At 42.5% G+C, this 27215-nt stretch overlaps 1 protein-coding gene and 1 long non-coding RNA gene across 11 annotated transcripts in view; one reads left to right on the top strand and one right to left on the bottom strand.

Moving 5' to 3' along the window:
* Positions 1-27215, bottom strand: part of TRAPPC9 (trafficking protein particle complex subunit 9) — an 889500-nt gene that overhangs the window by 665260 nt on the left and 197025 nt on the right. For all 7 annotated transcript variants that reach the window (XM_077166715.1, XM_077166716.1, XM_077166713.1 and 4 more), the window contains 4 exons: positions 15091-15176; positions 12469-12595; positions 8309-8441; positions 634-797 (listed from right to left, as the gene is read on the bottom strand). In XM_077166715.1, the coding sequence (XP_077022830.1) occupies positions 634-797; positions 8309-8441; positions 12469-12595; positions 15091-15176 (510 nt within the window). The remainder of the gene's footprint in view (positions 1-633; positions 798-8308; positions 8442-12468; positions 12596-15090; positions 15177-27215) is intronic.
* LOC143688594 (uncharacterized) overlaps positions 1-27215 on the top strand; it is a 142553-nt gene that overhangs the window by 72461 nt on the left and 42877 nt on the right. For 3 of the 4 annotated variants that reach the window (XR_013178159.1, XR_013178158.1, XR_013178157.1), the window contains exon 4: positions 16610-16708. This is a non-coding gene — a long non-coding RNA (uncharacterized LOC143688594). Of the gene's footprint in view, positions 1-16609; positions 16709-24374; positions 24893-27215 lie in introns of those variants that run through there. The other variant, XR_013178161.1, reaches the window with a different exon arrangement.

Below are 27215 nucleotides of genomic sequence, written 5' to 3'. Positions count from 1 at the left end.
TGGCCTATACACTCTATCCCCTTTGATTCAGCACTGTTTACTCACCTCTAACATAAGTATTCTGCCTTACACCACCCTCGTTAACAACTTCACATTGTAAGTGCCAGTCCCCCATTTACCTATGGAAATGGAGGCATGTGAAGACAGTTTCCCAAGGACAAAGAGCTAGTAAATGGTGACACCAAAATTTCAACACAGGATTCATGACCCCAAACTAGGTGTGCCTTAGAATTAGCTCCTCCCAGTACTTGCACATGTGGGGAGCTGATGAGGCTCCTGTGAATGTTGACCCATGAAGATTACTGGGCTGAAGGATTAGAGGATGGATCCAAAGACTAATGCCCCCATGTCTGTTAATGCCTCTCTCATCCATTCATTCAAGAAATATTTTTCCTGAGCATCTGATAAATGTTCAGATACTTAAGAAGCCCTGGTGATACAAAGGTGGATGCTTTGTTCTATTGCCTTCTTTGGTGTCTTCTTCATGCATAATTGGTATGCTATTTTCAAGATGGCAGAAAACTAAAAGTAAGAGTAACTTTTAAATTTTCTGAATCCTAATTATTAAAAGTATCTCCCCTGAAAGTGAAGAAAATAAACATTTCTGAGTTCAGAACTGCTTACAGTACCTACCTTTGGTAGTGAGAATTTTTGAGGTGACTTCCAGTTTCTCCAAAGGTTCCATTCCGACATTTTCCAATTTAATGATAAGTTGCTGAGTCTCTCCATTATAAAGCTGGACAGACACATTACTAGATATTTCATCCCCAGAGGAAGGTTGCAATGAATGTGCAGATCTAAAATAGTAGTAATAACAATAGTAATAAATGAAAAAAAGAAAGAGAAAGAGAACAGAAACCAACAGCATTTTCAAATTAGTCATATCAATTAAAGGATCACCACATTAAAGCATTTCAGAAACAAGGGCTAGGAAACCTTGGCTTTCTGCATGTAATTTAGTACCTAGCTACCAGGAATCGAATGCTGACTCGCCACGAGCCTAGAGCCCCTTTCTACATGCAGACAAGTCTAGGTCATGTACATGTTACAAACGGGATAGCCCTCACTGGGCCTTACTGTCCTGTGAGTACAAGAAGCAAAAATAAAATGTATTCAAATGAACCTGAAAAGTGTTGCTCTCTCAAAAAAATAAAACATCTGATGCTCAGAATAGCCTTGGGAAAAATCCATAGATACAGGAAGAAAATTTAAATAAACCATTCTAAGAGCATGAGAAACAGGGCAAAAGAAAATGAAAAGTATATATAAGGGATTCCACCCACCCAACAGTTAAAAATTCTGAACGGTGCCTACAGACATGGCAACAGTGGAGTTCAGGTCACTTGGCTGCTTGCTGGGGTCAGGCAATACCTGAAAAGATCTGAGCACCTCCTAAAGGACAGGCCCCATGCTATTGCACTCTGCAGCTTCTGTCCTTCGGGGCCTCAAAGCCCTCAGTCTGTAAGTGCCATCTGAGCACCACTGACTTTAATTTAATAATTCACAATGCAAATTGTTCCAGCAGTCTCCTACCAAAAGGAAGTTTCTTAGCAAGGTTACTACTGACCACAGGGAAAGGCTTTCTATCATGCAATGGGGACAAAAGCCAGTCGAATGGAGGCATGCATGGTAGATGAGATTTAAAAGTACATACAGGGGGTATAAGAGTAGTTCAGTGGTAGAATTCTCACCTGCCATGTGGGAGACCCAGGTTCAATTACTGGCCCATGCACTTCCCCAAAACAAAACAAACAAACAAAAATTCAACAAATGGTATTGTAATAAAAGGAAACTCATGTGAAAAAAGAATGAAATATAACTCCCGCCATACAGCATACAAAAAAAAAAAAAAAAAAAAGGGCATACAATTCACTAGAGAAGTTTGGCCGCAAAACAAAGGTGGAACTAGATGGCAACCTGAGGGAGGAAAAGGTGAACATCTTTTCCCTGGGACCTGAAGAATTTACTCAGTGGCCCACTATCTTCTTCCTTGTACCTGAAGAATTTCCACATAAAGCCATCATTAGTCTAAATGTAGATGGGCCAAATTTTTACACTTAATTTAACCAGAAATGCATCATGAAATCCATTGGCGGATTCCAGGCCACATCATCCCAGTAACTACCCAATAACCTCTACGATGATCATGCTTTCTGGCACTGCTCCTGATCAAGGAAGGCATAAACAATCAGACCCAAGCCCTATTTCTGCACAGTATGAGGACCTTGTGTCCTCACAGAACTTGGTCCAAAGGACAGAAAAGAAGGTGCCCGTAAAGGTCTGACACTTCTGTTGTCCACGGAAAGATACAATGTTTAAACTGCATTAGGTTTAGCAAGCCAATGATGCACACCCCATGGCACCAACCTCAAACTCTGGAGGAAAGTTTTATAAACCTACCAAATTTTTAGAAAATTACAGCAAATTGAATCAAGATGAATAAATCCTTTCGCATTTTACCTCTTTTAAGCTATTCATTGAGCAGAGAAACAAACTAGCTTTCTCTCTTAAGGAAAGAAAACTGAATCATGTCCTCATATACATGACTTCTTTCCATATTTTAGAACACAGTCCTTCCTAAAAGAAAGCTGTTTGTGGCCAACTTGAATTTGTGGAGCAGGTATTGGAAAATAAAAACCTGGGTTGATTTTGGTTGAGACTAATTTGTATCTCTAATAACATAGCATTATGGTCCCCTGGTATTATGGGAAAAGAGCGGAGGGACAAATGCAGCAGCATGGCCCATCCCAGGAGAGACAGCTAGCTGTCCAAAATACAGCATCCAACAGCCCAGCTAGTTGTTATGCAAAAGGGACTGAGGGCTGAGCAGGTCAAGGCAGGAAATGGATGGCAGCCACACACTCCTAGCCCAGAACCAGGTCAGAACCCCAGGGCAGAGGCAGTGAAGGCTGGTGGGCTACCTAGGCTGAGCTAGGACAGACCTTCTTCTAGAGAGGAACTAGAATGTTACTCAAGAACAGATAATGGTTGTTTGCCTCTGTTGTATAATTTGGGATCGGAAATCCCAGGTTTAGTGGGATTATGGGTTTACCTGCTATATTAGTTTCTTATGACTGCCATAACAAAACACTACAAACTGGGGGGCTTAAAACAATAGAAATGTATCTAGCAGTTCTGAAGGCCAAAAGGCCAAAGTCATGGTGTGGGCGGGGCCGTGCTCCCTCCAAAGGCTCTAGGGGAGGATCCTTCCAGGCCTCCTCCAGCTTCTGGTGGCCCCAGGTGCTCCTGGGCTTGTGGCTGCATCTCTCTAATCTCTGCTTCCATGGCCACACTGCCTCCTCTCCTTCTCTGTCAAATCTACCTGCGTGTCTCTTATAAAGACATCTGGCATCTGATTTAGGGTCCGCCTAGATAATGATCAACTCAAGACCTTTACCTTAATGACATCTGAAAGGCTCTTTTTCCCAAATAAGGTCACTGCAGTGGTTTGGAGTTGTATTACCTCAGAAAATCTTGTTCTTAAAGCTAATCCTTCCTTGGGTATGGATCTATTTTAAGTAGAATCTTCATGTGAAAAGGCTACTTCAGTTAGAAAAAAAAAAACACTTTAACTTTGGTTTAATTTTGGTTAAAGTGTGGCCCAACTCAGTCAGGATGTGTCTTAATTCTCTTACTGTAATATTTTATAAAAGAATGAAATTCAGGAAAAAGGAGAGAAAACCACAGATACAAGAGTCTGAAAGCAACAAAACCTGGAAGAGAAGATAGTGACCAGGAGATGCTGCCATGTGCCTTGCCATGTGGCAGAGGAACCAAGGACTGTTGGCAGCCTGTCTTCAAGAAGAAAGCATCACCTTGATGATGCCTTAATCTGGACATTTTCTCAGACTCTAACCATAAGTGAATAAATCCCCACTGTTAAGCCAAACCATTTTATGACATACTGCTTTAAGTAGCCTAGGAAACTCAGTCACATTCACCATGCTAGGGATGTGACATGGAGATCTTTTGAGGGGCCATTTTGTCCAGTGCCACACTTGGGCAAAACCTTGGGAGGTAAGTGTGAGGTCTATGCCCACACAGCCTTCTTTACTGAAGAGAAGACCTCTCATATATGGTCTACATCTGAGGACTTGACTCCCCATGGCTCTGTGGACTCACTCTGCTCTGTTTTTCTTCATAGCACTTATTTCTACTTCACTTTGTCTACATCTGTGTGTTTTTACAGTTGATTTGCTTTTCCCTCTTCTAGCCATAGTCTTCCTTGCTTGATTATCTGACTAATTCTTGCAACTTCTTTAAGGCCCAATTTAAGCATCTCTATGAAGTCTTCCTGACCCGAAAGGGGGAAACCAACCTCTTCTCATCTTGGTTGAACACTGCTTGAGTAATGAGCACATTAACAATAGTTGTCATCTTTCCTCTAGACTGTGAGCTCCTATGAGGTGTGAGGCATGGTCAAGAGCATCGTGTTTTAATTGTTAATACTATAGCACAAGGACTAGAAAATGGAAAATGTGCTGGGTGTCAGCAGATATATACTGAATGAATTTAATGAATCAGTCACAGGTAAATTTATATTAGATTAATTACAATCAATACTTAAATATGTACTTTTTATATACTTCAGAAAAATCACTTTAGAAAAATGCATAGGTTATATACATTTTTGACAAGAAAGAAAAAACAAAACCATTCACTCCATCTCAATTCCATGACAATGGGATCAGCCTTCCCTGGCACATGCTCTCACTGAAGACTCACCAACAGTAGGGTTGGTTCAGACTGAGGGTAAGATGGCCAGGGGTGGCACATCTACTCCCTCCAAGGTACCAGATACCAAACACCATATGTGCAGCCGCCCATTAGAACATGTACACAAGGCAATAAGTATGGGGCAGCCAGAGAAATATTATCTTTTAAAACTCTTCTGAAAGCAGGAAGAAAAAGAGGGAGGCAAAGAGCAATAGCTAGAGATTCCGTTTTCTTCCTTGCCTTATACAGCTGAGAGATGACCTTCAAGATGGCCTTACTAGCAGGAAAAACAGCACAGTTACCTTTTCCCAAAAGACGTTTCCTTTTCAGAATAGCTCTTCTGCTGAGTGCTCTTTCACCTTAAACCACCCTGCTTGCATGGGGGAGTCGATGGAGGGTTTAAGTGTGGTACAGGTACATCAGCATTTACCTTTATGACTCCATCTCTCATCTCTCAACCCTAGTTTACAATCAGGTGGTCCTCTATAGAAGCCCAAAAGCACTTGACTTAAAATTGTAGCCTGAGGTCTGTATCTTTCAATAACCTAAGCACCCAGCTGGCACAGACAAGATGAAAGAGAATAGTAGGAGAATGAAGTGGATAAAGCCTGACATTGGAGTTTACACATCTAGCATGTGTTTGACAACTATCCACGCTCTGTGAACTCAGGGTCCTCATGTAGATAGAAAAACAAGAACATCCTCCCGAGGCTGTTGCAAAGCTCATCAAGGTCACGCAGTACAGCAGGTTCAATTATGCACCACAGGAAAAAACATTCTTAACCTTAATCCACGTCCCAATGGTGCGAAGCTATTGTAAATAGGACTTTTTGAACATGTGATTTTTAGATAAAGTGTGGCCCAACTGAATGAGGCTGGGCTTTAATCCTATTATTGGAGACTTCCTGAAGAGAAAGCCACAGGGAACAGTAACAGCTGGAAGTCAAGGGAATGCAGAAGAGAAAAGAGAAGACAGCCTTGGGGAAGGAAAGCCATGGAACCCAAGGATTACCAGTCAGCCAGAACACTACTGACCCCAGGGGGAAGCAAACCTTCTAGTCTCGAAACCGTAAGACAATGAATGCCTATTATTGAGCCAACCCCGTGTGATATGTGTCTCAGCAGCTAGGGAACCGAGACATGCAGTCTATACTAAATCCATTTCAAATTTCTTTCTTTTAAACAGCTTGAAATATAATTTACATACAATAAAATTCATCTGTCTTAAATATACAATTAAATAATTTTTAGTAAATTTACAGAGTTGTGCAACCATGACTGATATCCAGTTTTAGAACACTTCTATCACCCCAAAGACATCCCTTATGCCCTCTTGCAATCAATTCCATTCCTATCTCCAACCCCTGAAAACCACTAATCTACCTTCTCTCCCTATAGATTTGCCTTTTTGGGATATTTCATATAAAAGAAGCATATGATATGCGGTCTTTTGGGTCTGGTTTCTTTCTTTAGCCTGTTTCTGAAATTCATCTGTATTGGAGCATGGTATCAGGAGCCCATTCCTTTTTATTGCTGAGAGGCATGCCACTGCATGGAGAGATCACATTTTGTTTATTCATTCACCAGGTGCTGGATATTTGGGTTCTTTCCACTTTTTGGTTATTATGAGGAATTCTGCTATTAACATTCACATACAGTTTTTGTGTGGATATATGTTTTCATTTGTCTAGGATAGATACCCAGAAGTAGAATTGTTGGGTCATAAAATAAATTTATGTTTAACTTTTTTTAAGAAATTGTCAGTGTTTTCCATTTTTACATGCACATCAGTAATGTATGAGGATTCCAGTTTCTCCACAACCTCGTCAACATTTGTTATTGTCTGTATTTTGGATTGTAGCTATTCTAGCAGGTATGAAGTAGCACCTCACTCTGGTACCAGTTCCACAATGATTAATAATGTTGAGCATCTCTTCAGGTTCCTTATTAGCTTTTCAAATATCTTTTGTAGTAAAATATCTATTCAAATCTTTTGCCCATTTTTTAAAATTGGGTTGTCTGTATTTTTATTATTGAGCCTCGAGTACTCTTTATATATTGTTAATATATGCTATAAATCATATATATGATGTGCAAATTTTTTCTCCCAGTCTGTGGCTTGTCATTTCAGTTTCTTAATGGTTTCTTTTGAAGTGCAAATGTTTTTAATTTTGATGAAGTCCAATTTAATGTATTTTATTTTATAAATTCTTCTTTTGGTGTCATATCAAATAACTCTTTGCCTAGTCCAAGGTCATGAAAATTTGCTCTTATGTTTTTTTTCCTAAAATTTTTATACTTTTAGTTCTTATATTTAGGTCACTCATACTTTTTTGTTGTTGTTTTTGTGTGTGTGTGTTTTGTTTTGTTTGCATGGGCAGGCTCCAGGAATCAAACCCAGATCTCTGGCATGGCAGGCAAGAATTCTGCCACGAGCCACCATCACACTGCCCCATTCATACATTTTGAGTTCATTTTTGCTGAGTTTCATTTTATTCCCCAGTCACATGATGCTTTACCTCACCTCTTGGGTCTCTCACTCGCTGCTCCTTTTGTTAGAAAACTGCTCCTGCCTACCCATTTTATATGGCTAGTTTTCCCTCCCTCACCTCTCCCATAAATTTTATGTGATTTCCTGGAAGAAGTCCTTCCTGACTGAGCACCCTAGGGTCTCCCACAGTGCACTGTACCTCCGCCATTAGAGCCCCCTCAAAAAGGGACTGTGATTAGGGGCTACTTGTCAATCTCTCCCACTAACAGCAAATTCTTATGAAGGCAGGGCCATGACTGTCTTGTTCACTTTATAGGCCTGGTATCTAACACAGGACTTGGCAAATGAAAAGAACTCATTAATTATGTTAGTATTTTAAAACATTTCAGGAAATCCCAAGGTACATTCTATAAAAACAGCCAAAAGGATAGCCATTAAAGCATCATTCATAAGAATAAAAACTGAGGCAATCCCAAATTCCAAATGCAAGGGAATACAATTTTGAGATATCATTATAATATACATACATTAAGCCATTAAAATGACATTTTGTATGAATGTGTAAAACTATGGGGGGAAAAACTATGGGGAAAAGTTTATATTTCATTGTTATGGAAAGTAATCTATAATACTAAATATGATATAATATGGCCTCAACTATATAAACATGTAAGAAAAAAAAAAGCCTGGAGAAAAGATTGTAAGGAAATGCCACAAAGCATTAATAGTAATTGCTTCTAGGACTCCTGAGATTTATTTTCTTTTCTTCTTTATTCTTTCCTACAATGCTTAATAAAAAGAACTATTTTTTAAAATATCAGTTTTTTCTTAAGTTCTCTGAAACCCAAACCATTTTTCACAAACATTATTATTTCAACAGCTAATTTCACATTTTTTTCTGATCTTGGTAAGAAAATCTTCGATTCCAATTCACTAAAGTGAATGGTTGGTTATCTTAAAGAAATCCTGCAACAGTATTCCAGTCATGGAAATTACAGATGAACTCAAACTCGGGGTTCTGTTAAAAACATATAACTAAAGAGTATGTGCAAGTGCCATCTCCCGTGAAAAACGAGAGCCTTGCATTCCTTGCGCCTCTACCTGGGCAGGGAGGTGCTCATCTGTAGTCTTGGCAAAGCAGGGACGACTTCAACAGTGGAGCCGCTGCTCTTAATTCCTGGGAGATTATCCAGCAGACAGTCGCTAAAGACGCCAAAGACCGTGGTATGGTAACCTGGGAAAAACACGAAAATCCTCATGCCACCTGGAAAGACTTTGAGTCTCCCACCCACCAACAAAGGCAGCCCCAGTGGCAGAAAAGAGAAGAGGGTTCCTCTCCAGAAGACCCGAGTTCAGATTTTGACGCCATCACTTGCTAGCTCTCTCCCATGGCTCCCACACTCACCCCCAAAGACCCCTAATTTTCTCATACATAAAGTAGAGATGATGATGAAGCCTGATTTCTTATTTCTTAAGACTCACTGGGCCCAAATTAAAGTGCACATGGGAAAGTCTTTGCAAACTATAAATCTGTACCCAACATATTAATTCATATATTATCCCTTTACTAATTCACTTTTCAAGTTTATCCATCTCTGAAATGAGAATGAGATTTAATATTTCTTTTCAGGACATAATGTGACTTAAGGAGCACTTGAAAAATGCTTCTAAATCTTCTATTGGGAGATGAAAGTTCAAGAGCCAATTACTGTTATAATAACAGCTACATGGTATGACAAATTCACTGAATATGGACAGTACTATAATTTAAGATTAGCAAATCTTCCAAGCATTTTGGGAAAAAAAAAAAGTACACTGGTTAGATAAGCACTTGAAATTGTTTAAATAAAGCTTTAAAATGCCTTCTGAAGTAGAGAGATAATTATCATAAACAACATTCTCTGTGTAACTAAATGAAACAATATTCAATCGCTGAATGCCAAGGGTGACAATTCTGTATTTACATTATACTGTAATATACCATCAGAAAAGAAAGGTATTAACTCAAGGGCAAATTATGACCTTTATATAGCCACATCAACTCTCCCCTTTATCCTCTGCAAGTTTTAACTTCTCAACTTAAAATAATTCCAAAACTTCCTTCTTTACAAAGTACACATCTTAAAACAGTCTTTAATTTAACTTGCAAACATTTTCCTCCCCAGAAACCCACATTAGTACTAGTACCCCCTGACTTATCTTTCTACAAAAACCTAAATGTAATGCAGTCTGTCAAGCAAACTTTGTTTTCCAATTCTTAATTAAAATCAATCATTTTCCTTTTTTTACCCATTGCTGAAGGTGTCTGCCAAATAAACTAAAAAACCTGATGATAAATACTCTGTATGTTAGCATGTTCTCATCCCTGACAACCCCTTGATTTAATACCTTTCTTTTCGGATGGTATATTACAGTTTAATGAAATTACAGTTTAATGCAAGTGCGAGCCTTTGGACCTCGCACATCAGGCATGTCAAAGAATGAATACTAACTAGTCTGTACCTAGGACAAACAACTAAGAAACTGTTACTAAAGTTCCGACTACTCATCTATGAACATATTAGCTGTTCTGAATCAGACCAGTCAATCCAAATAGTTTCTCTCTAATCTATCCCATTTGCTCCAATCCCCAACCACAGCCATGATTCTACCTTTTTCTGCCTGGATTACCACTGAAGTTACGTAATTGGCCTCCCAATCTCCAGTCTTGCCCATCTCTAGTCCATCCTCCACAACAGTAGCCAGAGGGATGGTTCTGAACTGCCAGTCTCACTGTGTCTCACCTCTATTCAATTAATTCAGCAGTGCTCAACTGTCCTCCGTATTAAGTCAAAATTCTTTAGCATAGACATGCAAGCCTCTTGTAAATCTCCCCTCTGTCTACTTTCCTGGCCTCCTCTCTAGCCAATCCTTCTGCCTTGGTCCATCTATTCTGAACTACCCACCATCCCCACAGATGCCCCAAGCTCTCTCTTGCCACAAGGTCTTCATGCAAATTGTTCTTTGTGTGTGGAACCCCTTTCTCTTTTCCTCCCCGCTATTCCTCTCCCCTGTCAACCCCTATTCATTTCGGTAATTCCTTCTTGCCCTTCAAAACTCAGGGTCACTTAATTCCCTTTCCCCTTCAGGACTCTGTGTTCCCACATACCTTGCATTGAGCTCCATCTTAGCATTGGCCACAACACATCCTAAGCTAGGCATGCATCTGCCTCCTGCACCTGAGAGGGAGCCCCTGAGGCTGGGCTGTGTCTCACTCTGCATTATGTCCCAGCACTGAGCATCAGCCCTTCCCATAGCAGACCCTCCACAAATGTTTGTTCTTCCAGCCAAAAAGCATCCACTGAAGATCTAGAGCATGCCAGGCTCTGTGCAAGGTACTAAGCATCCAACTGAACAACAGACCCAACCTCTGCAAAGGCCAGCACAGGAGCAGTTACAATAAGTGACAAGAAGGAGCAGTATGTACAGAGGGTCACAGGAGAACCCAGCAAGGGTGCCTCATTCCACGTGGAGAGGTTGAGGAAGGTGTCCAGAAGGAAATGAACTCTAGGTTGAAAGAAGTACAGGATTTTTCGGGTTTAGAAGCTCTCCAGGTGGAAGAAAGAGCACAGGTAAAGGCTTAGAAAGCATAGAGAGTTCCCAGAACTAAAAGGAAACTAATGAGACTGAAGTATAACTTATGAGGAGGGTAGGGTCAAAAAGGAGGCTGCAGAAGTAAGCAGGAGCCAGGTCATACAGTGCTCTGAAAGCCACATGAAGGATTCAAAGCATAAGCAGGGCCCTGAGAAGGTGCTGGGGCTTTCAATCAAGTGAGGACATAGTCGGATTTATACTGTAGAAAGACCACTTGGCTACAATACGAAAAATGGACTTATTAGCAAGCAAGCCCCAAGGCAGAGAGAATAGTCCAAATATGGTCTGTCAGTGAATAATGTGACAAGCCCTATAAAAGAGTCACAATCAGTGACTATGGAGGTAGAGAGAAGTGGACGTCCTTGAGAAGTACAGACAACAGTGCCAATTACATAGGATGACGTGTGCCAAAGAGAACAGGTATTAAGGATGACTCCAAGGACCTGGTTTGGGCAACTAGCCACTTGGCGGTGCCTTCACTGAGATAGAGACCACAGAGGAGGCACAGCTTTGGGAAGGAGAGATGACAGATTCTGTTTTGAATATCCAGAATGTGAAGTGTCTAGGAGATATCCAAGGAAATGGATATGCAGGCTGTAAGTTCAAGAAAGGGATGGAAATGGGAATCATCAGCATAGACACGGCACTTGAAGCCAAAGAAGCAGATGGGCCTGAGGGGACTGTCTAGAAACAGCATTTGAGACAGAAGGTGAGAGAAGAGGAAGGGAGGGAAGGGGAAGGGGAAAGGGTAGGAAAACGGGGAGAGAATCGGATTGGTGAAGGAAAGGGAGAGAAAAAAAGGAGAGAGAAACCAGAGTAGAGTTGAGAGGAGCACCCACCAGCACCTATAGTGAGGCAGATGGAGAGAGCATGACCAGGGAGACTGAAAGAGAAACATCAGGGGGGAGGGGGGAACAGGAGGGTGTGCAATCATGGAGCCAAAGGAGACAGCAAGACACGAAAGAGGATGGGTGCAGGATAAAGGCTGCAAACAGTAAAGCTGGAGGCAAACTAAAAAGTAGGTCCCAAGGATGCACAGGTGGTTCAGTAGTAGAATGCTTTCCCTTCCATGCAGGAGACCCGGATTTGATTCCTGGACCATGAACCCAAAAAAAAAATGACTGTTAAAAAGTAGACCCCAGATTTAGCAGAAAGATCATGCTAGTGACTTCATGTTGCAACTAGGGCTGAATCTAGAATGCAGAGGGCTAACAAACCAACACAGAGATGGAAAAGGGGACTCCATGTGTACAGACAACTTTTTGGCTGAATGAAAGGAAGAGGCAAAATATGAGGCTATAGGAAGAGGAAACCATGAGTCAAGGAGAGCTCAACTGAGTAGGAGAACCTGAGGGCATGTTTAAAGGCTTATTGGAACAAGACAGCAAGAAGGAGAAAGGTGGAAGATGAGGGATCGGAAGCGGAGGTAACCAGAGTATGGTCGTGGCCTGCTGCTTCCACACAAAGACAAGCTTTTCCCCATCACATCCCACAGCATGGCAACCCTGTCATGCTGTTCTCATTGGTTGGAAATGGAATGAAGAGGGTTCAGTTATGGGCCTCAGGGATGCAATACAAGAGGTCTGCAGTCCTACTTGAACTGAAATGATCAAGAAACTAATCCTTACCATTCACGGTAATTGTTCCAGTTGTCCGCGGGACCCCAACAAGTGTCACTGGGTAAAGGCCAGATTCAGCTGGAAGGGAAAGAGCTGCAGGAAGAGACTCGAACTCCACTCCACTTGTGAGGAGTCCCTAAAGCAGCGAAGGAGTAAGGAGTAATACAAATCAGTACATCCCAAACCCACCACAGGTAAGTTAAGTTCCAAACGAGAATCAATACATTCACTAACAGTCAAGCTCTACCAACTGTCAGAATGAAAAGACTAATGGATTTTATAAAAATCCAAGGTGCATTTTAGAGACAATCTAAAATTGTGAATAACACAAATCAATCTTGAACTGGAAAGTATACTTTGGGTATTCCAGATGATAAACAACATTTCATCTTGACATTAGCCTAGATTTATATCGTTTTGGGGGGGGGGGGGTTTCTTTAATATTTATTTTATTTCCTTGTTTTACTAAATAGGAATGTGAACACAAAGGGAAAAAATGCATATTTTAATCATGAACAAAAAGAAAAAGATGAAATGTAAAAATATACCACCAGTTCAAATCCCTCCAGCCCATCTCTGGCTTATCAACTCATTTTGATTCAGTATATACCAGGCACTATGCTAGACAGTGAACAAGACAGACTCCCCCAAGGTTGGAAACAATGCAGGATGTCGACTATTCAACATGTAACAGAGGACCTACCCAACACAGTGAGGCAAGATAAAAAAATAAAAAGCACAAAGATCATTATTCACAAACAACATAATTGTATACACAGGAAACCCTATGCAAACTTCACCTAGCAAGCACATTTAGCAAAGTGACAAAGTCAGTATTTAAAGAATAGTGGAATTTCTATAGTCTAGCAATAAACAATGGGAAAACAAAATGGTAAAAAAAAAAAAAAATACCATTAACAAGAGATCATAAATATCAACTATCTTGGAATAAACTGAATGAATGATGTATGAGTTCCATATGGAAAGTTACAGAACATAGGTGGAGTAAAGTAAAGAAAATTCAAACAAAGAGAAAGACATATCACTTGATTTCACTATACAAATGATACACTTGTATTGGGTAAACCCAATGTTAAGATATCCATTCTTCCTAAAGTGATCTATTGATTTTCTTTTGAAGAAATGGCTGTGCTGATTCTAAAATTTATATGGACATGCAAGAGGATTTAAAATAGGCAAAACGATCTTGAAAAGGAACAAAGATGGGGGACTTAAATGAATTGATTTCAAGACATAAGAAACCTGCATTAATTGATACACTGTGGAATTGGAATAAAGACAAACATATCAGCAAAACAGAGTCAAGAGTCCAGAAAAAGTCCCATACAAATACATTTAACTGACTTTAAACCAAGATGCCAAACCAATGACTGTGACTGGAACAAATGAATACACATAGGGAAGAAAATAAACCCAGATCCCCTACCTCACACCAAACACAAAATTAATTTGAATCATAGACCTGAATGAAAAGGGTGAAGTGATAAAACTTCAAAAAGAAAGGGCACACAAAGCAACAAACACCAAAAAAAAAAAAAAAAGTGTTACATTAGACTTCATCAGATTAAAAAACACTCATCAAAGACTACTCTAATAAAATGAATAAGCCAGCTATGGACAGGGAGAAAATATTCATAAAACCAGACAAAATCTTTTATCCAGAATCTAAGAAGAAAAAAGAAACTTCTACAATTTACTAAGCAAAGACAACCTAATAATAAATAAGCAAAAGATTGGTACTTTGCAAAGGAAGGTATGTGAATGCCAAAAAGCACATGACAATGACAACACATAGGAATCCTGAGGACATAATGCTGAGTGAAATAAGTCAGACACAAAAGGATAGATACTGTCTGATTTCACTATTATGACTCTGGTAAAGTTAACCTCAAAGATTTAAACTGTCAAATATAGGGGACCTAGAGGTACTCAGAAGCTAGAGACAGTGGAAAGGCTACCCAATGAAGTTGAACTTCAGTATAAGGGAACAAATAGAAGTGATAGTAGCTAATTAGTGGAGTTATAAGTAGCAATGCCATACTGAAGGTGAATATGATTGAAAGGGATGTATTATGCCATGTATCTCACCGAATAACACTACAACTATAAATAAGTTTTCATATGAACCCCTTCAAAGGTTTGATCTTATACAAAAAGTCAACAATAGGGAGGTACAGGGAGAAAACTAATATTGCATACTATGTCCTATAGTTAACACCAGTACCACAGCCATACCAGGGGTAAATAATTGGGGGGTGGGGGAGACAAGAGATTAGGGAGGTTTAGATTTGATATTTGATGTGGCTGTGTTTGTCAGTTCTTTGCCTCTTTGGACCCGTGAAAACTGTCTAAAATTGAGAGTGCTGCTGATTGTACAACCAAGTGAGGACACTGTAACACATGGTTTCTTTACATTGGCCATTATCCATGATGCCCAATGGACGAGAGGGCTGAAGAGTACAATGACTGAGATCCTCACCTACAAAACAAGTATAAAAACTGACATATATCACAGAATGTGTTCCCTCAAATATTAAATTAAGTAAATACATAGTTTAGTGATAAATTGGTGTTTGGGCCCAAAAGAGTCAAACAATTGGTGATACGTACCATGTTTTCAACTCGGAGTTCAAATGGCATTGGGTTATACACCATCAGCTGGACTTCACACACATCTCCTTGAACCCACTGGAAATCTAGAAAATACACAAAAGAACTCATGCATTAGTTGGTATTTCATGCATTTCAAAAGGTTTCAGATTATTCCTCGTGTCACTGATTTTCCCAACAAAGCTGTAAGCACTGTGATCACTATGAAATAAACTATTCAAAACTAGCATTTGAGCTAGCCAGTCATCACTGCCACTTGGACAGCAAATGTGGAGAGAGATTTTCAGTCTTTGACATTTTACATTCACGCTGGAATGGCAAAGGTGCTTCCACAAAACCAGAATCAACCCAGATGGCTGTGTTGTTGGTGTGGAGCCACATATGACACAGAATTTCCCTGGCCCAGAGCTGGCGACTTGGGAAGATGGCACTGCAGTCAACTGTAAGTGGCATACAGAATGACTCTGCCATCCCCTCACTAACACTGTGAAAGAAGGAGGTATCTTCTCCCTGCCCACTCCCAGGTTAGCTGCAGTTATAGTACTGGTGGTAAACAGAACTTTGAGATAACCGTGAGTGTTCTTGATCATTAGGTTATGTAATGGAACAGAGTTGAGGGGGTTTTGAAGGTGTAATTAAAGTCCCAAATCAGTTTACTAAGTTAATCAAAAGGAGGTTCTCCTGGGTGGGTCTGACTTAATCAGATGAGCCTACAGAATGGACAACACACTTTCTGAGGAAAAAGATCTGAAGCACGAGAGAGTCTATGGAGGGGTCAAGTGACAAGGACCTGAGACTGACCTCTGAGAGCCAAGAGCAGTCCCTGCTGACAGCCAGCAGGAAAATGGGGACCTCTGTTGTACAGCCACAGAAGATGAGTTTTGCCAACAACCTTCCCTAGTCAAGCCTCCACATGGCACCTTGATTTCACCTCTGTGAGACTCTGAGCAGAGGACCCAGCTAAAACATGCCAGATTCCTGGCCCATGGAATAATAAATTTATTTTGTTTTAAGCCACTAAATATTTCTGGTAATTTACTACACAGCAAATTAATGAAATTTGAAAATAGAATTAATGGAAAATGAAAAGTAAAGAAGTCCCCATTCCCATTTCCCTTCTCCTGCCTTTAAGATACCCTGTTAGGCAAATCAAGTTATTTCAGAAGTAACTGACATTTGCTGGGTATCTGTTACATGTGAAGGACTTTCAGAAAGATTATCTCATCACTGTTCAAAATTACCTACTAAAGTAGGTACTACAATCCCACCGTACAAGACAGGCACTCAAAGCCCAGAGGTTTGATGTGTCCAGGAATCTCACAGCTAATAGGTAGTGCAACAGAGATCCAAACCCAGATCCTGAACTCAAAGGGGCATTAAAATGGACACTGCTGGTTAAAACAGAAGAGTAGTAAGTAAGTAGTAAGGTAGATATCAGATTTACTTACTAGATTTATTCAACTTTCATAATTTCCATAACTGTGTTTTTAAGACACAGCTTTTTTTCACTTTGTGCCAGGCACCCTATACAGATGTGAAGGCAAACTCCAACAAACCTATGACATATGAACCAGAGTTGGCATCTTGAAAGTGCACAAAATAAGACAGAACCTGTCGGGTAAGTGAGCTTACAAAATGCTTGCACAGCCATGCACTCATTTGAGTCTCTTGACAATATGGTGAAGTGGTCAGCAGAGCAAGTATTATTTTCATTCCACAATAAAGAAAAACTCCACCTGTTAGGCTTGAACTGCCTGTCCACCTTAGGGCCTAATGAATAAAATAGCTAACATTCAAACTCAAGTCTGCCTGGTTCCAAAACCTATTGTTCTAGTTTGCTAGCTGCCGGAATGCAATATACCAGAAACAGAATGGTTTTTAAAAAGAGGAATTTAATCAGATGCTAGTTTACAGTTCCAAGGCCGAGAAAATGTCCCAATTAAAACAAGTCTACAGAAATGTCCAATCTAACGCATCCAGGGAAAGATAACTTGGTTCAACAAGGCCGATGAAGTTCAGGGATTCTCTCTCAAGTGAAAAGGCACATGGCGAACACAGTCAGGGTTTCTCTCTCAGCTGGAAGGGTACATGGCGAACACAGCGTTATCAGCTAGCTTCTTCTCCTGGCTTCCTGTTTCATGAAGCTCCCCAGGAGATATTTTCCTTCTTCATCTCCAAAGGTCACTGGCTGGTGGACTCTGCTTCTCGTGGCTATGCTGTTCTGCTCTGCTCTCTCTGAATCTCTTATTCTCCAAAATGTTTCCTCTTTTATAGGACTTCAGAAACTAATCAAGATCCACCTGAATGGGTGGAGACATGTCGTCACCTAATTCACTTTTTAACAACCACTTCTGATTAAATCACATCTCCGGGGAGATTATCTGATTACAGTTTCAAACATACAGTATTGAATAGGGATTATTTTACCTTTATGAAATGGGATTTTGATTAAAACATGGCTTTTCTAGGGTTCAGACATCCTTTCAAATCAGCACACCATCCCAGGGAACTTTTGAGTTAGGAAAGGTAAAAGTAGTTTATAGTGTAGTGTCAGGGACGCATGGACAACCAGATCAGTTTCCCTACATTGCCACCTGGCTGGAAGTCACAAAGAAGAAGCCAGGGGGGATAAAGGGTTCCTCACCCAAGTGGCAGACGAGCCACCCAAGAAACCGAAGGGCAAGCCCAAGGTCCCGGTTCTATCCAGTACACCAAAAGAAGAAGAACCCCCACCTTAATGGGCCACCAATACCCACAGCCCTGCTGAGTTCCTCCATGACAAGCCCAGACTCCCCCAGTAATCCAGAAGCATCACCCAAGGCCCCGCTGAGTCCAGCGACTCCTGAGCCCCCTGAGAGACAGCAGCTGTGGCCCCAATCGGGCAAGACAGAGGACCCTGGCCAGAAAGAAAAAAGTCGGCAAGCCCAAGCGCCCCTGTGACAGAACCAGTGTGTCTTCTGCAAGGGGGAAGGGCAGTGGAAGAGGTGCCCCAACAAATCTGCCCTGCCGGCACACAGGAGAAGGCAGGACACCAGCTCCAGGCCTCCTGATCCTGCTGCCATTGCCCTGGCCAGTGATGAGCTTTCCAACTAGGACAGACCAGGTTCCATTTTTCTAGGCCCCAGGAACTCATGGTCGAGGTAAAATTGAGGGGTGGAGGGACCAAGCAGTGGACTTTATGGTAAATACCAGTGCCGAACACTCGGTAGTAACCCAGCCCTTGGGAAGCTCAGTCATTTTTAGGCTGAACGGTGGACATAGTCAGCACCGCTGGCCTTTGTACGAAAAAACCATTCCTGAAGACCAGAGAACGAAGTATTAGGGGCCGCTCAGTGTTGCTCCAGTACCTGTATATGCCAGAACGCCGGTGCCGCTACTGGGGAGAGCGCTCAGGAGCTGCATGCCCAGATCACCAAGGCCCAGAGGAAAGCCTCCTTAGGGACTGATAGCCCCAGAAGATCTTACTCTTAATCGCTCCAGTGGGCAAAGAATGGCGGCTGCACGAGGAACCCAAGGCAGGGGGGGTGGTCTGCCCTACTCTGCCATTTCCGGACATTCCAAGCGTCTGGGCTGAGCACAATTTGCCAGGTTTAGTCAAGCACTGCCCCTGGTGGTAAATGCTCTAAAGCCCGTGGCATGCCCTGTGGCAGCGTGACAGTATCCAACCCCTCAGAAGGCACTCAAGGGGATCCAAGGCTATTTGGCGCAGCTGGAATACCTCCAGATTATCTAGCCCTGCAACTCCCTGTGGAACACCCCACCACTACCCGTGAAGAAAGCCCACACAGGAGAATTCTGCCTAGTCCAGGACTTGCAAGCAGTCAATGTAGCCGTAGAAAACATTCACCCTATGGTTCCTAATCTCCTCAGCCCGGTCCCAGGGAAAGCCAGATGGTTCTCGTGCTTGGACTTGAAGGATGGCTTCTTCTGCATTCAGGTAGCCCCAGTCAGCCAAGAAATATTTGCCTTCGAATGGGAAAGGCCCTCCGTGGGAACCAGAAGACAGTATACTTGGGCTCTGTTGCCTCAGGGGGTTCAAAAACTCCCCCACTATTTTTGGACAAGCACTAAGAAAGGACTGCAATAATTCCGAGCCAAAAGTTACCACCATACTGTCCTACAATAGGTAGATAACTTCCTGCTTGCTGCCAAATTCCTCAGTGACTGCAAGCAAGGGACAGACTGTCTTCTCTGTCACCTGAACCAGACAGGCTACCGTATGTCCCAGAAAAAAGGACCAAATCTACCAGCAACACGTTAAATACGTGGGCCTCTACAGCAACGGACTTGAAGTCTAGGGCTGGAGCATAAACAGGTGGTCTGTGCCACCCCCTAACCAACTTTCAAAAAACAAGTTAGGAAGTTTTTAGGAGGAACCAGGCTCTGCAGTCTGGATCCTGAACTATGCGTTTTTAGCAAGACTCCTCTACGAAGTCCAAACAGACCCATTCCGACTGGGGAACTGAGCAAGAGCATGCTTTCCAGCATCCAAAGACAGCACTCACGCAGGCCCTGAGTCTAGGCCTCCCAGACTTGGAGAAACCCTTCACCCTGTCCGTCCAGAAGTGGGAAGGGCCAGACATTGGGATCTCAACGCCAAACAACCTAGTGCCAGGATGGGAGGACTAAACAACCAGCTAGGAGGTCTAAGCCCGTGTAAACACCTAAAGGTCAACTTCACTGAACGGCCGCAGGCACAAGGGTTTCACTACCTCCTGGTATTTGCCTGCACCTTCTCAGGTTGGGCAGAAGCATACTCCAACCACTTGGAAATCACCCAGGAGGTGGCACGAGCCCTCCTAAAGGACATCATTCCTTGGTATGGAATGCCGCTCACCATCAGCTCTGACAATGGCCCCGTTTTTGTAGCCAAAACCCTCCAAAAGCTAGCAAAAGCCTTGCAAATAACTTGGAAGCTGCACACTGCCTAACAGCCTCAAAGCAGTGAAAAGGTAGAATGAATGAACTGAACTCTGAAGGGACAACTAAAAAATCTGCCAGGAAACATAACTGACCTGGGTACAGGCGCTCCCTATAGCTTTGTTTAAAATTAGATCTGCCCCAACAAAGAAAATAGGTTTCTTCCCTTTGAACTAGTTTATGCAGAAGGCTACCACCTCCAGAGGCTTGCAGGGAAACCTCAGGGAAATTGGAAACTTAAGTCTAACCCAGCATTTGGTTCAGCTAGGAGAAGCTGAGCTTTAGGTGAGCTAAAAGGACAAGCATTTGAAGCAGTTCCCAAGCCTTTTAGCATCTACTCCCCCACACATAAATTTGAACCAGGGAACATGGTATGGGTAAAAGACTGGAAAAAGGCTCCCTCCAGCCTCAATGGAGAGATCCTTACTGTGCTCTTTTAGCTGCCCCAGCAGCTGTCAAAGTCATGGAGATCATCCCATGGACTCAGAACTCTCAGGTCAAACGAGCCACCACAAACCACCCCTGGGAGTGCACCCCTGATCCTGAACACCCGATGCACATCATTCTCCAGAAGCCACTGCACCCTTCTCCATTGCAGCCAAGCTCAGCTGACCAGCCCGCGACTGAGGCCTGAATAACCATCACTGCCCTCCCTGCTCTAGCTCACTGAAAGCAGTTAGTCAACGCACAGCTGAAGCCTGAGGAGACCTTCAAGCCCTGCTTCAGTTGCCCCCAGAAGCTGACTGATCTACACACGGCCAAAGCTTGAGGAGCTGCAAACCAGCCTAAGTGTTCTTTCCCCTGCCTTAGAAGTGCTCCTGTGCTGCAGGTACTCCCTTTAGCCCCCAATCTTGCTAATCTTCCTGATCCTCCTGGTTTTCCTAGCCAATGCCCTGAGTGTGTGTCTCCATTCCTTCCCTGAGGCTAACTGTACATTAATGTGGTGACACTCCCCATAGCCAGCATCATGCACCTCACTCCTGTGTTTCTGCTCGGCATGATCATAAGCCCTTTCAAGGGGAATGGCACATGCCAGGCATGCCTCAAGACCACCTATGTTGGGAAAAAGGTGGAAACTACTACAGGTTTCCATAACCAGAATTCATGTCAGGGCAGTTCTCAGACCTGCATTCTTAAATTCTATATGCACCCAGGATTCTATATGCACCCTAAAGGAAGGTCCCCCAGTATGTTATAACCCCAACTCACCAGGTCAGGTAACGCTACACTCACTGGTTCACCAAGGAAAAGCTGTTGCTACTGCCCCTGAAGGAAGCCCCACAGTCTGTCTAACCTTCAGCACATGTCGAAGCTGGGCTTCACACACCTGACTGTAAGCTTGCAAGACCTTGGTAGGGAGCTTAGCAGTCAGCTCCAGCCACCGGCACAGGACACTTCCCCCTTGCACCCAGGTTCAGTACAGTTTTAACCCCACCAGCTTAAGGAGCTCACCACTCCCAGTCCTCCTGGTAGACAGGTGTACACAATCCTGGGAATTCCCTAACAGGGAGTCGGGGCCAACATGCTGACGAATGGCACAGGGTCCCATCCTGCTACACCAGGAAACACAGACCCACCAACCAGTTCTAAACAGGGCCCCTTACTCGACTTACTTCCGACAAGAATCAGGCCTGCCCAGACCTACCCAGAACCTGTTTGTAGAACTGGCTGAACAGATACCTTCCTCTCTCAATATCACCTCACATTTTGTCTGTGGAGGAACAGGAATAGGAGATCGGAGGCTGTGGGAAGCCCAGGAATGGGGAGTGCCTGCAAACCTAAAGCATCACTCTCCCTGAATTCCCCAAGCCTCAGGGCAGCCAGTGGAGTCTAGCCACTGCTATGATGGGGAAACATTGCACGGCACGATGGGGGCTCATCATTCACCATACCAGTCAATGAGCTCCCATGTTTAAGACAGCAGGTATACAACACCAGCACCAGGAAAACTCCTGGAAAGCGGGCGAACATGACAGCCTATCATCCCCTTTCCCTGAGCTAAATCTGATTAAATATTGGGAGGATGTAAGCACCCCTGGCCCTTGGCAGGCTCACAGAGGGCTCTACTGGATATGTGGGGAGACAACCTACAGGCAGTTACCTGCCAAGTAGACTAGGTCATGTGCAATAGGAACCATCAGACCAGCCTTTTTCCTAGCCCGTCTGGCATGGGGAGGACAGCTACAATACCCTATGCGAGTGAATCCCAAGCGGAAGAGAAGTGTAAGTGCAGGAATAACCATTGGGGATTGGAAAGATACTAAGTGGTCCCCAGAACGAATAATCCAGTATTATGGACCTGCAACCTGGACTGTAGATGGGTCCTGGGGCATAGAACCCCCATTTACATGCTCAACCGCATCATCTGTCTTCAAGCCGTATTGCTAGATCCTGGAGATGGAGCTATCAAGAGAAAAAGTTCTTGACCTCAAGAGGTTCAGTTTGGATAGGAGAGAGAAACGGGTAAATGGATCCTTGGATTCGATCTCTCAGGTGCTACAAGGGAAAGAGGCATATGGTGCCCCTGGTGAGGACAGCCAGCCCAGTCTGAGGGCATAGGGAGGCCTAACTGCCATCTCCAAAGCCATCTTCCACACAACAAAACCATATACTGGGTTGTACATTTTTCTAGTTCTCCATGCCTCCTCCTAGTAGAGTAGCAGCCAGAATAGTTCTGCATCCATAATAGGGGCTCAGGGAACATGTAGTAGCTCAGATGGGTGCACAGTTCTGAGAAATATGAATACAAGCATGCAGTCTCTTATACACATGCATGATCCTAAACAGGACCACTTGCTCAATGCTCTAAATCAAATGAAGACCCTGCAGCTCAGTACCAGAGCCCATAAAAATCCACGCTGATTTCCTATTGTTATTAAAATTAAAGCCATTCACAAAGAAATGTGTGTGTGCTATTTAACACAATAAATTGTTTTTTCCATAGGAGAATGAACTAATCGGTTTCCTGATAAACCATTTGCCTTCTTTAAATACATGGGCTCTGTGTAAACAATTCAATAGGTTTTGCTTTACTGGATAAAACCAGGTGGTTCTGTTACATGTGTAAACTGTTATGTGCAGTTTGTCCTTACTGGTGAAGGCCATTGAACCCCTCATATCCGGAAGCCAGCCAAGGCATATACCAAGGAGAAGGGGATTACCAGGCTTTCTTGAAACCCTGCTCTGACTTGGAATTCTCCTGTTTAAGAGCCACTAATGACTTTCCATTAACTGCACTATAATGTCTAAATTTTCTAGTCTAGCATCCAGGATTTTCTATGATTTGCCCACAAACAACCTTTCACATGACTGCTGGAGCCAAAATAATCAACTTACTCTTCTTTGCACAATTTCTTACCTCTAAGCAGTCATCCAGCTGTTCTGCCTCTTCATTTGCTCTACAAATACATACTGAGCACTGACTCTATTCAAGGCCCTGGGTTGGTGCTTGGGATACAGGAGTAAATAGAACATGCAGGATTCCAGTTCTCATGCAATTAACATGTAGAGAAAATTAATGTGCAACTATTTAATTGTAATGTGATAAAGACTACAAGAAAGACTAGATGTAGCATTAACTATAAGGATTATGCTTATATCATGCTACTATCAAATCAAATCCTACTGGTCACTAGTGGCCACTGTCAGAAAACACCTTTCTAACACCTCCAGAACAGAAAGTAATCTGTCTTTGTTCTCAACGCACACAGCTCTTCAATTTACATCTCCACTAGCCAACTTGTATAACAGTTATAAATAGAAACCACTGCAGACTGTCTCAAGCAGAGAGGGGCTTAATGTAAGAAACTGATTATGAAGGTCTTGGGAAGGGCTGGAGGAGCAGAATAGGGAAGAATGAGGGCCGTGACACCCAGAGATTAGAGAGCTGCTACCTCCCTTTGCCGGCCTGCATTCCCGACACCACTGGAGCCCATCACCAGTGCAGCTAGAGTGGTGTCATGGTCAGGTTCATGTGTCAACTTGGCCAGATGGTGGTACCTGTTTGTCTGGTTGGACAAGTGCTGCCCTGTCTGTTGCTATAAGGACATTTCACAGAATTAAATCATGATCACATCAGCTACATCCACAGCTGATTCCATTTGTAATCAGCCAAGGGGAGTATCTTTTTTAATAAGTGATGCTTAATCTAATCACTGGAAGCCTTTTAAGGAGGATTCAGAAGAGAGAGGCTCTCTTCCTGCTTCAGCCAGCAAGCCTCTCCTGTGGAGTTCGTCCAGATCCTTCGGAATCGCCAGCTTCACAGCCTGCCCTACAGATTTAGGACTCTATGTTCCCATGGTTATGTGAGACAATTTTATAAATTTTATATTTACGAATGTTTCCTGTTGATTCTATTTCTCTAGAGAACCCTACCTAATACAAGTGGGGTCACCTATGGCTGGAGTCCCCACACCATGCCTGTTGCCAGTGCTGCTGGTGGTGTCACCATGCAGCCAAGGCTCCTGCGGGGGCTGTCATCAGTGCCGATGGAGCCTACATCACCGAGCCAGCAGGGCGGATAAGCCTGAGTCTCTACCACTGCCAAGATACCTCCAAGAACACAAGCACTTCTGCCTTCCTGTGCCTCCACACCTCACACAAATGCCTCTCACTAACCAGAACCCAGCTGGTTAGGAAGTCGGGGAAATGTAATTTTTGGGCTTTATCCCTAGCAGTACAGTAAGAAGGGCAGGTATAGGACCAAGGGGTAAACATCTGTGGTTTTTTTTAACTTTTTTTATCCCTTCAATGCCTGGCATACAGGAGGGAATCAGTGCATGCATAAGGAATGTGAGAATAAATGAACAAAATCATTGCCCAGAATGCAAATGGAAAACATCCAAAACATAAGAGAAAGTTTGAAATCTTGTCATTTTAATATACTTATTAAAGATATTTAGTAAAGGAAAGGCAAAAGTTTCCATGCCACAAAAGGGAATATTTTCCTACATTCAATCCCCTTTTTGTTTATTTCATGTCGCTATTAGGCTACTAATATGTAAATACTATTTCTTATAGCTACTACTTACTTGTACTTACTACTACTTATTACTTCCCTTCACCCTCTACCTAGACCTCATGACAACAGGCCCATGTCTGTCTTCTTCACTCCTGGAACTAGACGGCCAGGGATGCCACATGCTTGCCATACAGAAGGGATGCTCATTGGAAGATAAAGGACTTAATCAATGAATGACTGTACCACTGTCAATATAGGTATAGATAATACAGAGTATACAGATACAGATAAAGGCATGGCACACAAGTATATACATACATACACATGCACATGGATAATGCAGTATGCCATATACGTAGGGCTCACAGTTTCAGAAATTGATGAAAATTTAAAATCAGATGCTGTTTCTCAAGGGCATCACCCCCATGTCCCTTCCTTTATTCTTCTTTTTATTTTTAATGATGAACAGCTACAACTCTCCAAGCCACCCTTAGGAAATTATCATTGTTTCTCAGAAGGTAAAATTGCTCTAAGAGTCTCCAGGAGGCTTTCCCCAAAGTCTGGGGTTTCTCTCCTCTCAGTTTTTTTTTTTTTTTTTTTTTTTTTTTTTGAGGTTGACCAGGTGCTGCCTGGTGACAGTTTTTCCACAGTTTTAGAGAACTATTATTTAATTTGGTCTTGATTTCCAACTTCTCATACATGTTTATATCTTTTCTTGCTAGAAGTTTTGTGGAGGGCTTGTGGAGGACTATGCATTACCGTTAATTGAGGCCTACACCATGCACACTGAACACACAGAGGCTGGGGGGATGCTGGTGAGAGCTAGAGCAGTATACTTGGTATAAAAAGAAGGGCATTCACACTTGAACTTGGTCACTAACTAGCTGTGTAACATTTGGTAAATCATCTTTCTGTGTTTGTTTCTTCATCCATAAAAAGGGGAAAGAAACAATTTCCTCAAAAAATACTGGAAAAATTAAATGAGATGATATGATACCCCCTCATAAAGGTAAACTTAAATAAGAGAAATTACCTTACTAAAAAGCACAAAGGTTTTTTAGCACTTTTACCTTAGTTATGCCCTATGTGTTAGGGACAACTCTATCTCCCAGGGAACACCTTGTTTATAAGGTGGTCAGAACATCTATTAATGTGAATAAAGTTTATTATGATGCCCTGAAAGAAGCTAAGAAATTCTAGAGTTAGTTTAATATAAGATTATGTAATGTACATAATGTTCACATGTCCCTTCTTGAATTCTACAACACAGCAGAAAGAGCAAGGAACATATAATGAGATTCTAGGTTCAAAGTTCTGCTGTGAGTTCTTGGACAAGTCACTTAAATTTCCTGGATCCTGGTTTTCTTATTTGTAAAATGGGATTCATAATATCTACCATTCATTCAACCTGCTGTAGGAGTTGGGCATAAGGCACTGAACAAGGGAGTTTCTGGTCTCCTATAGTGAGGAGGAAACTCAGGACAAGGTAAGCAAATACTTCGAGGTGTAGAGACGAACTCCAGGCAAAGAGAAACACAGGCAGTGGACCTAGGGAGGGATGGGAGTAGAGGTGTGTGCAATATGGGGATGAGACAAGGCTCTCCAAGGAGGAGAGCTGAACAGAGTCTGCAATAAGGTAACAGAGTATGTAACCCAAGGAAGACCTGGAGGATCAGTTCTGGGCAGAGCAAACAACAAACAGAAAAAAGTCCAAAACAGTAACAAGCATGTTATGTTCAAAGAACAAAAAGAAGGCCGGGAAGCTGAATCAGGAGTGGAAGCAGGAGTGGTAGGAGATGAGACTGAAGAACCAGGACCAGATCACCATGAGCTGCCAATCCGTGAAGAGGAGGGTGGACGTAACTGAAGGTGCTAAAGGAAGCCTATATCCTGGGAAAAAGACCTCATGAAGGAATGAGTCAGGATGCACTGTCCCTAGAAAGAGGATATAGAAATTAAAACATAGAAGAAGAAGAAAATATTGAATTCCAAAAGCAGGAAGAAAAAACTTAGCAAGTCTTCTATTTATACTCCTAGAAGGGATTTAGAAGTCATACCAGGGATGAGGCCTCTAAGTCCATTTAGATTTGTCCCTGTGATATGCATGCTCTGTTTTAGTCCTCTATCTGGCAGCGATCAGCAGTAACAATCCCAAAATGCCAGGGCACCCATGGGTTAACCTTGGCAGCTACAAGGAGGGGTGAACTGGGGGAAAAGATGACCATCAGCAGCCAGGCTTCACGAA

This window comes from Tamandua tetradactyla, chromosome 6 (assembly GCF_023851605.1).
Source record: "Tamandua tetradactyla isolate mTamTet1 chromosome 6, mTamTet1.pri, whole genome shotgun sequence".
Lineage (NCBI taxonomy): Eukaryota > Metazoa > Chordata > Mammalia > Pilosa > Myrmecophagidae > Tamandua > Tamandua tetradactyla.
Note: the sequence above shows the minus strand (reverse complement) of the source record. Positions and strands in the feature narration are given on the sequence as shown.